Source organism: Podarcis liolepis, assembly GCF_965112155.1.
Source record: "Podarcis liolepis genome assembly, chromosome: 7".
In the NCBI taxonomy this organism is placed as follows: domain Eukaryota; kingdom Metazoa; phylum Chordata; class Lepidosauria; order Squamata; family Lacertidae; genus Podarcis; species Podarcis liolepis.
Window position 1 is genome coordinate 2,462,508 of NC_139561.1, and position 16,386 is coordinate 2,478,893.

The 16,386-nt window shown below is 48.7% G+C and overlaps 1 protein-coding gene across 6 annotated transcripts in view; it reads left to right on the forward strand.

Moving 5' to 3' along the window:
• Window positions 1-8,431, forward strand: part of SEMA4C (semaphorin 4C) — a 64,649-nt gene extending 56,218 nt beyond the window's left edge. For 2 of the 6 annotated variants that reach the window (XM_083514217.1, XM_083514213.1), the window contains exons 10-16: window positions 1,040-1,184; window positions 2,309-2,504; window positions 3,340-3,455; window positions 4,097-4,254; window positions 4,737-4,807; window positions 5,933-7,823; window positions 7,977-8,431. In XM_083514217.1, coding sequence (XP_083370343.1) covers window positions 1,040-1,184; window positions 2,309-2,504; window positions 3,340-3,455; window positions 4,097-4,254; window positions 4,737-4,807; window positions 5,933-6,774 — 1,528 coding nt within the window. In that variant the 3' untranslated portion in view covers window positions 6,775-7,823; window positions 7,977-8,431. Of the gene's footprint in view, window positions 1-1,039; window positions 1,185-2,308; window positions 2,505-3,339; window positions 3,456-4,096; window positions 4,255-4,736; window positions 4,808-5,932; window positions 7,834-7,976 lie in introns of all 6 variants that reach the window. The other 4 variants (XM_083514216.1, XM_083514215.1, XM_083514218.1 and 1 more) reach the window with 4 other exon arrangements.
• Window positions 8,432-16,386: the final 7,955 nt, after the last annotated feature.

Sequence of the window (16,386 nt, forward strand, 5' to 3'; positions counted from 1 at the left end):
ATGACTTTCAGTGAAATTTCCTTAAAACAATATAAAAAGAAATCTATATATTAGATATAAAACCATATCCTTTAAAGCATGTGGTCCATGCCTATAGAAATCTTGGGAATAGGAGGGGTGACCAGACAAGATTTCCAGGGGAGGCGGGTACAACTTCCGTGTGTTATAGGTCTCTTTTGGGCACACACACTAATTTGCCCATAGTGAGCAGGAACTGTGCTAGTCACACAACATGGGGGAGAGAGCAGCATAAATTGCCTAAATTAATCTACATGATTTATGTTGGATTTTGTTCCTGGTGTCCCCCCCCCCCAAAAAAAAAACTTACTTCCAATGCCAAAAGGAAAGATGTGGGGTTGGGTAGGGTTAGAGAGGCTGTCATCCCATCCTGATAGTTGGATAACACAGTCAATGAAATGGGAATAATTGCAGGAGTCCTGTTCTTTCCCTCAGCCTGTCCTGATATAACAGCAATAAAAATTTCCCAACCTTGATATCTGAAAGGGGAGGTTGAAATAGTTGATCTTGAATTATTGTTCAATTTACTGGCTGCTGGTAGAATCTCTAAAGCAAGGGGTGGGGGGTGGGAATGGGAATGGGAATGGCACAAATTCTCCACAATCACCGACTGGTTAAGCAAAATATAGGACACTACATGGCTGATTTGCTTTTCTAACTTGTTTTTCTGGAAGCTATTCAAGAAAATAAATATGTTCTTTGAAAAATGGTCTTTGTTTATTTGGGGAATAACAAATTTCAAGATAAAAAGCAAGCCTAATGTATGGTTGTTTTTCTATGTTGTCATATCAGTTTAGGATTTAATTATGGCAGTCATATCAAACATATATGTTTGTGGTTTTCATTAGAACATCTTTTCTTTTCTTTGTAAATATTTCTAGTTCAGTACCATTTTTTTGTTTGCAACTTCTTATGGGTTTTTTTTTGGGGGGGGAGTAACTATTTAAAATAAAATCTTCCCAATCTTGGTTGCTCTCTATCGCTAAACTTATTTCTGCCTCCTGCCCTTTCTTTCCTGCAGGGGCGATATGGATGTTTCTGCCGTCTGTCAATACCAGATTCAAGAGGTGCAGAAAGTGTTTGACGGTCCCTACAAGGAGTACAGCGAGGTAGCTCAGAAGTGGGTTCGGTACTCGGACCAAGTGCCCAGTCCTCGTCCTGGAGCAGTAAGTACTTCTGGGGAGGAGAGTGGGAATCCCAAGTGGCTTGCCTGCCCCCCTCCCGCCCCCTGAGAGATGGGGTGCCCAGCTGCTGCCCCCTTCTGGTCTGTGAGGGCAGAAGTGTACCCACCACTCCCTTCCCTCCCAGTTTCCCCTTGGACAGATTGGCTCACAGATGGTGCCAATCCTGAGATTGCTTCTCCAGATCCAGATTCTTCCAGAGTATCTTTACTTTTTATCACATGTGGTAGATACCGCATGCCACTAGCCAGGGCAGGTGGCAGCAACACGGAAAATGTAGGCACACCTTTGGAAAATGTGGATGTGACAGAGCAACTCAGTGGAAATTTCCCTGGTCTTACACGGAAGACTTGGCATGTCCCCAAGCTGATGTGAATCTTCACCCCAGCTGATGTTGTGATTCCTGCATCACAGTGGGTCATACTAGATGACCCATGGGAGCCCTTCCACCTCAATGATTCTGGGATGATTCTGTGATAATGGGCTACAGTGCTTTGTGTCTCCAAGCCCAAGCATGATCGGGCTGACAGTTGAGAGCATAGGCAGCTGGGATAGCTCAGTTGGTAGAGCACAAGACTTTTAATCTCAGGGTCGTGGGTTCAAGCCCCACATTGGGCAAGAAACTCCTGCATTGCAGGGGGTTGGGCTAGATGACCCTCGTGGTCATTTCCAACTCTGCAATTCTATTATTATCTCTCTGGGTGTGTTTTCTCTGGCTGTATCTCTGTCATAAGTGTCTACTCATCTAGTGGAAGCTACATTTCCTGGCTTCAAATCCCTGCGTCTTTTCCCATGTGCACATTACTTTTCCCAGGTGCCTTCTTATTTAGCCATGAGGAAAGTGTGCTCTGCACACCCGGAGCAGCCAATATGGTGCTCTTCAGCTGCTGCTGAACTGCAGATCCCCACCTGATTGTCCTGCTTGGGGCTGATAGGAGCTGGAAGACACTCCTTCTGTACGCCCTCAGAAGCACTCTTCTTTATGACTGTTTTGCATCCATCCTGGCTGGGCCTTGTCAAATTAAAATCATTTTTGCAGAGCCAAGGCTTAATCTGTGTCAAAGCATTTTCAGCTCTGAGCTAAGCCCTGCATCTTCCCTTCCTTCCAGTGCATCACCAACTCCCTGGAGCTGCCTGACAACACGCTCAACTTTGCAAAGAAGCACCCCTTGATGGATAAGGTGGTCCCTCCCCAAGGCAACCGGCCTTTGCTGGTCAAGAAGGAGGCCAACTTCACCCAGCTGGTGGTGGAACGGGTTCATGGCTTGGATGGCAAACCGTATGAATTGCTCTACATTGGCACAGGTATGGAATTCTAAGGCCCAGAGCACGCTTTGCATTTTAGAAGGTACCAGTTTAACCTCTGGCATATCAAATAAAAGGGTCTTGGTTAGTGAAGGATGGCAAAGCTTCTCTGCAGGAGGTCTTGGAGTGTTGCTGCTTGCCGGAGTAGACCAGGGATAGGGAACCTGTGGCCCTCAAGATGGTGGACTACCAACTCTCATTCCCCCCCCCCCTTGCCAATGGCCATGTTGGCTGAGGCTGTTGGGAGCTGCAGTCCAGCCACATCTGGAAGACCACAGGCTCCCCATCCCTGGTGTACTTGCTTCACAAACTGAAACTCCACTGCCAGGCAGAAAAGATTGGGGGGGGGGAGGAGGCTGGCTCTGTATGTCGAGTTGCAGCACCTCTGCGGATTGGCTGAGTTAGTGCTCCAACCTCCTCCTGGGTTTGGGGGATGGAAATGCCACATGAGCCCCGCTCTTGAGTCAGATGAGAACAACATAATTTCAGTTTTGATGCTGGGGCGGTTCTTGGAAGGAGTGGCCTGAGGAAGGACTGTAGCTTAATGGTAGGCACTTACCTTGCATGTAGAAGGTCCCAGGATCAACCCCTGACATCTGCAGGAAGGCCTGGGAAAGATTCCTGACCTGGAATCCCAGAGAGCTGCTGACCGGCAGTGTCAGCTAGGTGGACCTAATGGCCTGACTCAAGGCAGTTTCCTAGGTTCCTATGATATGGTAACTGGCAGAGACAGTGGTCCCTAGGGCAGCTCTGTTCTGGCAGCTCTCTCTGGCCCAGAGAGCGCCTTCCTGTGATGCTTCTTTGCCATGACCTCCCTCTCTTGAATTTTCTGAAGATAATGGCTGGCTGCACAAGGCCGTGGTCTTGCCATCGGGTGTCCACCTGATCGAAGAGCTGCAGATCTTTGAGCATGCCCAGCCTGTCAAGAGCCTAGTGTTGTCCCTGCAGAAGGTAAGAAATGTCCCTGCATGGGCCGGGGTTGGAAACACGGGGGGTGACAGCAGGCAACAGTCCTTTCCTTGTGGAGTCACAAGGCATGTCCCCAATCACACCACATGATGGGCAGTGCTGATGTGTAGGCCCACCCAAAAAGCCTTGCTGAAAACAGATTTTACAAGTTAAGACCACTTGCTTTTGCTTTTGCTAATTCTACTTTCAGGATTCAGACATCAAAGGGTTAGTGAGCAGGTCTTTCTGATGAGGGATTGGTGGAATTGTAGTGTTTTGGAGGTGAGAGAATAGTGGGATGTGCTGGTCAGGAGATGAGGGCAGTGCAGCCAAACTGAGCATGACAGGATTGGGGTCAGCCACTGTGCACTTTGAGGTTTGCTAAGATTTCATCAGAAACTGCCTGTATGGTTCTCTACAACCATAAGGACTAGAAACCTGGACAAATGTATGTAAACTTAGATCCACAACATCCCACATTTGGCAGAAGATGTTTGTGCCTCTGCAGCAAGAGCATGCAACAGAGCAACCCAGGGAATGAGGCAGCGCTGACTTTTTCAGTGGTACCTGAAGATTAAGGTGGGAGCAAAGTGGTGTGACTCTAGATGCTGCTCCAGTATTGATATTCTTCCCTCTCGCCCCAGAGGGTGCTGTTTGTTGGCTCCAACTCCCAAGTTATCCAGCTTCCTGTGGCTGACTGCAGCAAGTATCACAGCTGCTCTGACTGCATCCTCGCCAAGGACCCTTACTGTGCCTGGACCTGGAATGGGAGTCGCTGTGTTCGCATAGATGCCTATGATGGGTAAGAGGCACATCTTGGGAAGTGGCAAAAGAGGGAGTGAAAAGGAAGGGAAATGTGGAGAGCAGCTGTCTGTGTACACCCTGAGACATCAACTCTCAGGAATCTTGTTCAGCTACTCTTCTGTGTCCAGATCTTTGCTGAATGCTCTTAAGTAGCTTCCCTGCCTTCTTGTAACCACCAGGCCTAGAAACTTCTGCAGTTTCTGGGGGTCAGAACTCTATGCCTGCACAAAAAGAACTTACAGGCATGCAGAATACATGGTTTTGTGGTCCTGTTGCCTTTTATTTAAATAATTTATATCCTGCTTTTCACCCGTGTCTCAAAGTGGCTTACAAAAAAATAAATAAAACAGACAATGTACAAATTTTAAAACAAAGGTGACCCCCAGCTTTTCCTTGGTATTGTGGTGCTGTTCCGTAGCTTTGTTCCCTCTGTCTTTGTGGCAAAACATCTTCTGATGAACTGGCTTTTGGCTCTTTTAGGACCTCGCTGCTGTTCCAGGATTTGGGAGTGGAGCCTGGGATTTGCAGCCCCTTGCGCACGTCAAAATCAGGTCAGTCCTCCTCTGCAATTTTCAGGCAGTGTTGTGTTGTGGTTACTCTGTGGACTCCTCATATATATGCTTTGTGGGACCTGTGGTTTCAGCATTGTGGTCCTTCAGTGACAAGACAAGCTTTACTAGGGTGTGATTGTGTGTTTCAAATGCTCAGTTGCAACTCCAAAGCTAGCATCTTCATAGGAAATGCCACAAAATCGAGTTTTACTCCTCCCTCATGCCAAGTGAAGGAAACACTCCAGCTTTCATCAGTAACTCTGGAGCAATGTCCTCAGTTGTCTCCACACCACACACCTCCTTTTTATCCTCACAGCAACCCTGTGAGTTAGGTTGGGCTAAGCAAAAGCGGCAGGCCTAGGCTCACCCAGGGAGCTTGATAGCTAAGTGAGGATTTGACCCTGGGCCCTCCCTGGTGTGCTGTATCATGCAACCCACAGGTTGCGCCTGGATGGACTCTCGCTGCAAGGAGATTTGGTTGCTTGTCTGAGGGCAGTCCTGGGACTTGTGGCTGGACCATGAAAAGGAGGAGGCATAATTGCCTCTTGATCAAAACTCACATGACAATGAGTCCTCCATCTGCAAATCCTTCTAGAAATGGTGGTGGGAGCCTGTGGGCACATAAAATGAAGCACAACAGAACAGAATTAGGCAAGAGGCTGCCTGATCAGAATGTCTATACTAGGTCAGGTTGGTTATTGTTAATTTATTGCTTTGAATATAGCTCAAGTCAGTAGAGCATAAGACACTTAATCTCAGGGTCTTGGGTTTGAGCCCCATGTTGGGCAAAAAGGTTCCTGCATTGCCAGGGGTTAATTACCCTCGTGGTCCCTTCAGCTCTGCAGTTCTATGATTCTGTGACACTATACTGAGTAGGGCTGCCACACACCCAGAATTCCCCGGACATAGCTGGGATTTGTCTGCCGGAAATAGCATCTGGGCAGAATTACTGAAATTCAGGCAAAATGTCCGGGAAACCCCAGGCACAGAACACAGAGCTTTTGCTTTGGAAGCAAGAAAATCCTGTGTTTTGTAGACTGCAAGGAGCCCTGTCTGTTGGCAGAAGAATAGCTAGGTGTGATGTCCTCCCCCGTCTCTTGTTCACCCTCTCCCTTCTCTCTGCAGGAACCAAAGTAATTCCCAAGAACATCACGGTGATGGTGGGCACAGACCTGGTCCTGCCTTGCCGCCCAACCTCCAACCTGGCCCAGGCTCGCTGGACCTTCAATGGGCAGGAGTTGCCTGAGGAGCGGGACTCGGTCCTGTACGATGCCCACCTCAAGGCGCTGATCATCTTGGGCACCAGCCTGAAGCACAGCGGGCTGTACAGGTGCGTCCAGCTGGAGGAACGCAATGAGCTGATGTCCGAGAGCTACGTGGTCACCGTGGTCTCTGGCCCGGCCATGTCTCTGGAAGCACGAGCCCCTCTGGAGAACCTGGGCCTGGTGTGGATGGTTGTGATCGCTCTGGCCGCCGTGTGCTTGGTGCTTCTGTTGGTGGTGCTGTCCCTGCGGCGCAGGCTCAAGGAAGAGCTGGAGAAGGGCTCCAAGGTCATCGAGAGCACCTTGGTCTACCCCATTGAGCTGCCGAAGGAGGCGAAGAGCCCCACCTTCATTCCCAGCACCACCTCGGACTCGGACGAGAAGCTTTGGGACCCAGCCAGCTACTACTACTCTGACGGGTCCCTGAAGATCGTCCCCGGCCATGCCGTGTGCCAGAACGGAGGCACCACACCCTCTCCCACCACCAATGGCATCCCCGGGCAGCCCCTGCAGTCTCCCCCGCTCCACTCGCCCAACCGCATCAACCTGGGCAACATCCGCGGCTCTTCCTCCAACGGCTACATCCGCCTCAACCTGGGCGCCGAGGAGCGGCCAGACTACAGCGACCTGGCTGAGGAGCTGCGCCGGAAGCTCAAGCAGAGGCAAGCGCTGCCTGACTCAAACCCCGAGGAGTCGTCCGTATGAGCAGCGCCGTGGACTGGGCCTGTGTATTATTACTCAACTACCTCATAAACTAGGCTGGGATCACTGCCCCTGGCTGGTTCTACTTCTTTTTTTAAGAAAAGAAAATCCTATTTAAATACTTCCTTCAGACACTTCGGCCCCCAGTTTTTATACACTGCCAAGCCCCCATTACTGGCTGCTCCTGCCTCATTCAGTGTTTTTAGCCGTGCTTCCTTCTGAGAAATCCCCAGGACTTTGTGGGAGGTGTGTTCAACTCTTCCTTTGCCTTGGATGGTGAGCCTGACCCTCACTGGAGACTTAACCATTGGACTGGCAGACCCAGTAATTCAGGCCTGCCCACCCCCACCCCCACCCCCACCCCAAAACGGCTCTGTGGCTGATGACAGATGGAGAGCAAAAGGCAGGGCAGAGTCTCCTTCCCAGGACACAGCTGCTGTTGGGTCCATGCTGTTCTGTTTGCCACTTCCCTGTGCTGTGCTGACCAGGAAACAACCGGCCAAATGCAATAGTTGGGCCAGGGTAGCTGAGAGTCTGTGCCCCCCACCCATGCCTCTGAAGGAAACACTGAGGATTAACATGAAGATCCATAAATCCCCCCCCCCCAGGGAGTAATGCCACAAAGGGGGCCTGCATGTGTGGGGCTGGGCCTCTTCAAGCTTAGATGTCTTGGTGAGAGCGAAAAGGGGTTGGGAAGGTGGCGCAGGGAAGAATTGAGTTCCGGGGAAGACTTGCAATAACTGAGCTGGAGACTGCTTTGCCTGGAAAAGACCCGCCTTTTGTCAAGGGTGGCACCACCAGGGAAGGTGCGCAGAATCTGGGTCTGCCCAAGGGATTGTGGTCAGGTCAAGGCAGAAAGTTTTGAGTGGCAATCTCCCATCCTGCTAAAGCCTTTCAGGCTTATGTTCAATTCAGCGGGGCTTGTGCAGGAGATCTCCCCAGTAAATCACACTCTTCCCAGTCTGATTGGCGCCTTCCCCATGGCACCTCCAGATCTGCCACCTGTGGTGACCACCTTTACTTACCCCGTGCTAAGACTTGCTTCTGGAGCAGTGGCGTAGCGTGGGGGGTGCAGGGGGGGCCGGCCGCACCGGGCACAACATCTGGGGGTTAGGGTTAGGGGGCACAAATCCATGGGTTAGGGGGCGCAAATTACTTGCCTTGCCCCGGGTGCTGACAACCCACGCTACGCCACTGTTCTGGAGGGAGAGAGAACCCGTGTGTGTGTGTGTGTGAGAGAGAGAGAGAGAGAGAGGGGGGCCCCTCTTCCTTCAAAGCAATTGACTGCTGTGACTAAACTGAGCTTCCTCCCTTCTTTTTGGGGGAATGAGGAGCATGCAGTGTAGATACCCCCACCCCCCTGGCTGTATCCCTGCCTGGTAACCAAGCCCTCAACACGGCCAGACCCTTCCCCTAATCCTGCATGCCTCACACCACTGCCAGCAGCTGACTCCACCCCCTCCTCTCTTTTTACCCTTTTTTAATCCAAGAAAAAACCCATGTAAATAATAAGAGGGGCCTCTTGATAACAAGGGTCTCTTGCTCGCCCTGCCCACCTCCCCCAGCCAATTCGTGTAATTTATTTGTTACTGAAATATATTTATTTGATGTAAATATCTGGATATTTTTATATTAATAATAAAATGGAGAATAAGAATAACATGATGAGTACCGTGTTCATTGGGGCGTGGGGGTTTCTCTTCCATTGCAGAACATGCCTTCTCAGGAGAAGAGTGTGCATTATATCTCATTAATAATAATTGACGGCAGTAATAATATTGTTAAAGCCTCATTGGGTGTACACTGCATTTTACAGAACAGAAGAGGTCCTTGTCCCAAGCAGACTGCAATCTAAATCTAGATTGGGAGAAAAAAAGGTGAATGTGGTGTGTATTCAGGACCAGCCCTACTCAAGAGTAGACCCATGGACATTAAATGGCATGGCTAACTTATTGTTTTCATTGGCTCTCTACATTGCATTTGGAAGAGAAGAGGCAAAGGCGTCATCTTGGGAGGAAGGCTGAATAAGGGCCATATATTGGGATATGATGGTGGGTGGTTTCTGATTGTCTCTTCTCAAAAACGAAGCCCTGGCAAATCGCTGTGTGATTATGCTAACCTTTGCCAAACTCCAGATATTTTTGACAACACCCCGGTGTATCTCTTGCAATGAAGAGACCTGTAGTTCAAAACATCTCAAGGGCGCTAGGTTGGTGAAAGTTGGTTTTCTGCAATTTTTTTATTCCTGGCTATGATGCATCTCAGATGATGAATTGCCCAAGACAGGACAAGCTCTTCTTTTTCTGCCCTTGGAGGCCACTCCTGGATATCTCGCTGTCCTTTCGTTTGCTTTCCCGTCAACTGGGCCTCTTTCCCTGCGATCTTCGGGGCCTGCCCTTGTGACAGCCTGCCAGTCTTTTTCCTTTCGCTTGTGAGCTCATGGAAAAAGAACAGCAGAGCTATAAAAGGGCATTTCTCTGTTCCCAGCACTCCAGAGGGCTGAGCAGGGGGATGGGGGGTGGGAGAGCCTGCTTCTCCCTGCTAGGCGAGGAAAGAAGCAGAACTCCCAGGAAGCCGCTCTCTGGGCTCTGTTGTCACAACTGCCAGTTCAATGCATTCCCCGCTCCTGTTGATTTGAACAGGCATTTATAAATATATTAAGGATGGAAGTAATGGTGTGTGTTGCAACAGATTTCTCCTCCCCCACTTCTCCTGCCTTGATTCCCTTCTAGCTTCCAATCTGGGAAAATAATCCATAGTTTTCCCCTGCTACACATGAGGCGCAGATCAGGCAATCAGCTAACAATAACCTTGCAATGAAGAGATGAAATTGGGTGTTTAAAAAGGATTTGCAAGGAAGCTTCTGGAGTGGAACGTGGAATCTCAAGATATCTGTGCATCCCCAGCTTGTGACCTATTTTGGCATCTCGGCATTCAGTTCCTTATTTTCATAGCACTTACAACTTCTTTGCCAAGAGTGAGGCAAAGTGTTTTTGTGTGTATCAATTAACATGGTGCTTCAGCAAAAAATAGACTGCTCTCCACCACCAAAAGAACTTAAAATCTACATTTTGACAGAAGGGGAAATGGTGAAGAGAAGAGAGGGGAGGGGAGGGAGGGATCTTTGCGAGCAATGAAGTTAAACCTACATAGGCTTTGCTAGAATTGGCAATGAAGATAAAGTCAAAGGCTTTGTGATCCTTGCAACACCCCTGTAATGAAGGTCTGTATTACTGTCAAGTTGCGGAGGATGAGGCACAATCGTTGCCTAGCTCAGACCACAATAGCGAGTTCATAGCAGAGGCCAGCCCTAGGACCCAAAGTGCAACTGTCTGCCACTACTGTCTGAATGAATCAAGGCACGCTACCCGTAGAGCCATTCAGTCCAGAATCAAAAATTTGCTATCTGTACCACAGGGCAGTGACCAAACCTGTGTTGCATTTGGCATCCTTGCTTTCTAATCCAGCACTGACCGATGCCTGTTGGCACTGGCGGGATGGACAGCAGGGAAGCCTATGACAGGTGGCTCCAGAGCCACACTATCCATCCTCCCAAGAACTCCGGGAGCTGTAGTTTGCCAAGGGTGCAGAGAGTTGTTAGGAGATCCCTGTTCCCTTCCGGGAGTTGCAGAGTGATTTACAACCAATCCCTCTTCACAGAGAACTCTGGGAGGGGAGTGGGGGACTCCGAACAACTCCCAGCACCTTAATAAACTGTAGCTCCCGGAATCCTTTGGGGAAAGCCATGCCTGTTTCATGGGCTTTACATGGAGGATGTGAATGAGGCCAAAGAAGGCAGGCAGGTGTCAGCTGGCTGAGGGCGGGCAGGATGGTGGGGCAGCGCCTCATTTCCATAGCAGAGCAGCAGCCTTCCTTGTGGCTAGCCAGGTCATTTCCCCAGGGTGGAATAAGCAGGTTACTTGCTTCCCTTTTTGTTTATTGGTTTTAAAAATGATTTGTGGGGGGGAAACCCCTAAGCTGAGAATCATTCATGGGCAGATGCAACTGGGAGTGTGCAATGACTGAACGGATTGTAAGCTCTTTGTGGCCAGGATGTGGCTCTTATGTTAGTACTGTATGGGGCAAGGCTGGATTAATTCATTAGTTTTTCACCGATTCATCTTAAACTAATTGATCACTTTTGCACTGTACTCTCTTTTTCTGCACCTTGACAAAAAAACAGCTGGACTCTGTGGCTCCATCACCAGAGCTGTTCTGGGCTCCTCCTCCTGACTCTGCCCCATTCCCATCCAGCTCTCATTTTTTTTATTTCAAGACCTGGCAAACTCTCTAAAAGCGCACTCAGGTGCTGAGTGCTGATGGCGTTGTACTCAAAATAGAGCCCTTTAGAAAGAAGAGAAAGATAACAGCATGCTTGGGAGAAACCTAAAGTTCAAAAGAAACAAAAACACAGAATCATAAAATTGTTGAGTTTGAAGGAATTCCAAAGGTCATCTAGTCCAACCCTCTGCACTGCAGGAATCACAGCTAAAGGATCCCTGACAGAAGGCCATCCAGTCTCCATTTAGAAACCTCCAGTTAAGGAGAGTCCACCTCTTCCGAGATAGTCCACTGTCAAACATCCTTTACCATCAGAAAGTTCAACCAGCTCAGCTCAATAAGGACTGAGCATGGTCAGCACCCACAGAATGCTGAACGTCAGCTGGAAAAGAAAAGCAGAGGGCTGGGTGGGGTCAAATGGAGTTTCCTGGTGGAGAGCAAGGCTGGCTGGCTGAATCCCTGAACAGGAACCCTCCTATTAGGAGGTCAGGGTACACTGCAACACTTCGTTGCAGGTCTCGGTTAACAGATAAATAATAACTATATGTCTTCTAAGACTCACTTGTGGAAGAAGTAATAATAAAGGCAGCCCCAATAGAAATGGCAGGAAAAGGTCCAGATAAGAGCTGTCACAGTGTGACATTGGAATGGGTTTGGAGATGTGTTTTTTATAGGGTTTGAACTCTTGAAACAGATGCATAAAAGAGGCCCCATCCATCTATATATGTCTGCAGGCAAAGGATGGGAAATGGGTGATGCTCAGTTGACTCTTCCCAGTCTGCAGGGGGGGGGGCAGGTCTCACTTTGGCAGAGAGTCTTTTCCCATGGCCTTAGGTTGCCTTGATAGTTCCTGTGTTATGCCCATCCTGTCCACTTAAAAAGAAACAGCTGGATTTCAGGCAGGAGCATGAAGCAAATTTGGAAAGAGAGCGGTGCACTTTGGGGTCACGTGGCTCCCTCTTTCGAGAACTGAACACCAATCTGGTCCCTCCAGAGGTTTTGGGGCACATCACTCATCGGTGCCAGTGGTGTTGGGGAGGGCTAGTGACTATTATTGGCAGGCGATGTGATAGGCCTGAGGACTGCAGGGCTTCCCCATCCCAGCAACCAATCCCACCCCCACCCCACCCCAAAAGGAAAACAACAACAACAGCTGGCAGAGGAAACGGAGACGGCATCCTCTCATCTGTGTCTTCAGCTGAGCAAGAAAAAGAGCGCAGGCATTCTGGCTCCCAAGCACACACAACACATTCCCCCATTAGGATTTGAGCACAGATGGCTTCCCATTGCCTGCCCTCGCTTTTGTGCTGACACACAACTCCCTTGCCATGTTCTAAATGCATCCCGCCAGTAAAGACTGGGCTAAAACTCTTTTGCCCTACATGCTGCTCTTTTTATGGGTGTGAAAGATGGGAGATGTCTCCTGCATGTGCCAAAGCTGTCGGCAGCAGACCAGGATGAAATTGCGTACGTATTCTGTCCGCCCCCCCCCCCATTTTTAATTGTAATATGTCAGATGTCTTCCCAGGGTGAACTAGAGGGACTGAACTGACACAGAGCATTTTGCAGCTGCTTCACACACACTGAAACTAGTTGATTTGTTTCATCTATATTTTGAGAGGGAGGTGAAATTCCGTTAGGTGGGAATCATCGTTTCCACCCACCATTTTGCTTCCCACAAAAACGCCTGTCCTGAGGAGCTTTTTCGATTGGGGGGGGGATTCAAAATGGCTGGCACCATGAGAAAAAATGGCAGCAGCAGAATATTGAGAGAAACTTAGACTTGCTTTTACACAGTGGGCAGATCGTTCCCCCAGCAACTCATTTTATTCAAGAGCTGCACTACAGTTAAATACTTCCCTCCAAAAGGACAATGACTGAAGCAAGCCTATTAAAAATATAAAGTCACAGTGTGCCGTTTCATAAAATCCTATTTTTAAACTTGAACTGCAAGGAAAAAAAACATTTTTTACATGTGGGTTTCTTTTTTCCTTTTGTTGAATAAGACTGTCTTGCAAAAAAACCAAATAAACAAATACAATTTATTCAAAAGCAGATACAAACATTTTTGGGAGAGGGAAGGGGCGGAACCAGAGATTGCCAGTGAATCCTATGCAAAAATCAGAAAGAAACCCCATTGAGCTCAGCAGTTTACTCCCAACTAAATGTGCTGAAGAATCAGCTATATCATTCAGAGAAATGCGTTTTTGGAAGGGGCCATTTCACAAAGGCATTTCTCCTCAAATTGCTGGGACAATTTTGTACTTTTTTGGCCCAGTGTCTGCTTCTCCCCAGCCCTGGCATGAGCATCAACACAGACTCTGCTAGAGCCTCTTTTTTAGGCCCCTCAGCGCCAGGCGCCCATTCCTTCGTGCCAGGCGGGAGTGAGAAGCTGAGGCAAAGGAATGGCTCCTCAGAGCTGGTCTTCCTGATCACAGCAACGGAGTTAGGATCCCCTCGCCTTTACAGCGCACAAAGCAAATGGCCGTATGGAAAAGGAGTATGCAGACTGTTTAAAAAGCCTTTGAGCTTTGATTTTGTTCCAAATACGACCAGTGGCTTGTATTGATGAACCAGCTTATTCTGGCTGTTTACAGCAGCCTTGGGCAGCCTAGTGCCCCCCAGATGTTCTGGACTTCCATCAGCCCCAGCCAGCTGGGGTGGTAGTCCAAAACATCTGGAGGGCACCAGGCTGCCCAAGCCTGTGAAGTCAATTCTGTGCAGCCAGGAAATGACCCCTTTAGCGGCCTTCGCCTCTTCCTTGCAGAAGGAGCCGCGCTGCTGCTCAGCAAGGGGCCGTGGAAGATTCGCTCCGGGCGGAGGATGGAGGCGGCCTGCAGATGAAGCAGCCTGCGTCAGAAACAGCCCCAACACAGCCCTGTAGATGCAAACAAAGGCGAGAGGGGCTGGGAAAAGCACTGTAGCACAAGCAGATTTGGCCTCCTTCCTAGCCTTTCCCACAAGCTGCAGGAACAGACTGGTGCTGGAGCGATGGCTGAGAGATCGCTCTGGCCCCGTCCTCTCCAGAGTTTAACTTGGCCCCCCTCCAGATGATTAATCTTAATTGAATGGCCGTGAGGGAACAGGGGGAGAAAGAATCCACGCCACCACACCAAACTGTCCGGCCCCAGCATGAGAATTGCAGGCTTAAGAAATGTGGAGAACTGGCAGTTCCTAGGTCTAATGCAGGAGGGACAGCGAGGTATTTTCAGATAATGGCTGCTGTTCTTTGAGAAAATGGGGGGCGACAGACTCCCGAACCCTAGAAACCAAAATAGTATGTTCACACACCAGCTTCATTCTCTGCTCTTCAGTCTCTTCCACATTGGGGCCCTCTAGTTTAGTGATACTGAGACTTTTGTTTTATTTTCCCTATTTTTGCAACTAGCTGGAAGCAGGTCAGTGACTCCATGTGGCAGTTTATTTGTGTTTCTTTTAGAATGCACGTTTATTAAGCATCCACCCTGATCTGTTTGCACAAAGTTTGAGGTGAAGCTAGATGATATCAGCTCTGCTTGTGCATTTATTCTGATTTGTTTGCAGGGAGATGATACTGCATTGCGTCAGGCATGTGTTTTCCCATCGCTTTCCTTATTGCAAAAAGTCAGATATTTTGGAAAATGGGTTTATTGTGAAAGAGCTCCAGAACAGCTTTAATTGTGCAGCCGTCATTTTCTATTGTGTGAGCCTGCTCCCACGCAGACTGGAAGGTCCCATAGAGCTCTAATCCCTGTTACAATCCCACAACACAACTGCCACCCCAGCTAAAGTGGGTGCCGCCTTATTACACCAGCCATTTCACTCGAGGGCCCTCCCCCCTAGAGTTGAATATTTGCGTATTCATGTTGTTCTTGTTCTTGTTCTTCTTGTTGTAGTTACTAGTAGTAGTAGTGGTGGTGGTGGTGGTGCACAACAGCTAAAATGAAAATGTAAAGGAAGGAAGAGAGAAAGGAAATGGGCAAAAGCTAGCTGTCCAAATCCATGGAGGAAGGGATCAGTTGCAGGAGACATAATGGCAGCAGTGGTTTCAATCTTTGCGACTTTAGCACAAAACCAAAAATGTCCATTCTTAGGTTGGCTAGTAATAACAATTGGAAATAATTGTTTTAATCTTTTTAAATATATATTTTTAAAAAAAAATTAAAATAAATATATTTTAATATTTATAAATTGCTCTTCTGGACAAAGGTGAAGTATAACATAAAACATAAAACAGCAGCCTTGTACAGCAGCAGTAATGCGATATATTAAAATTTCAAAATCAAAATCAAAACAACTCAGCCCCACACCTGAAAACAGCAACACATTAAAATACTGTTCAGACAGTAGTAAACAAGCCCCAAATTGGTTAAAAACCACATGAAGCAGGGTGCTTTTAAAAGTCTCTTTGAGAACAGAAGTGACCAGTGACCAGGGCTTCCATCACTTGGGTGGCCGTTCCCTAGAGAAGGCCCTGGCCGGAGAGCCTGCCCACTGGACACACCTTAAAGGTGAGTGAACAAGCCGGGCCTCCCAAGCTGATCCAAAGGACAAAGAGGTTCCTTCAGGCACAGGTGGTCCTTCCATTTACCTGGCCCAAAATTATGTAGGGCCAGAGTGGCCACATGATGTCCCCTGGGCCTCTCTGTCATGCCCACAAAACTCTACCCAGGCCACCCCACCCTCCACAAGCATTTTTCTCTGGCTGGAAAGTGTCCTTGAACTTGCCTCCTGCTTGCCTGCGTGGAAAGTGGAGAGGATTGTGCATGGAAACGATAGGCTGCTGTACAGAGGAAACATTTACATTTGCTGCCCCACCCACTTTTGCTCCTGGTCCCACCCCCACTGGGGGCTGACCAGAAGCAGATGCATCCCTTGGGCTGAAAAGAGGTTCTCCATTCCAGGCTTAGAGCTTTGAGGTATAAAAACAGCACTTTGAATTTCAGGGCTGGTAGGGGGCCATCTTTTTAAGCATCATAAAAAGCAGAGACAGCACCTTGCTGACAAAGGTCCGTATAGTTAAAGCTATGGTTTTCCCAGTAGTGATGTATGGAAGTGAGAGCTGGACCATAAAGAAGGCTGATCGCCGAAGAATTGATGCTTTTGAATTCTGGTGCTGGAGGAGACTCGTGAGAGTCCCATGGACTGCAAGAAGATCAAACCTCTCCATTCTGAAGGAAATCAGCCCTGAGTGCTCACTGGAAGGACAGATCCTGAAGCTGAGACTCCAGTACTTTGGCCACCTCGTGAGAAGAGAAGACTCCCTGGAAAAGACCCTGATGTTGGGAAAGATGGAGGGCACAAGGAGAAGGGGACGACAGAGGACGAGATGGTGGGACAGTGTTCTCGAAGCGA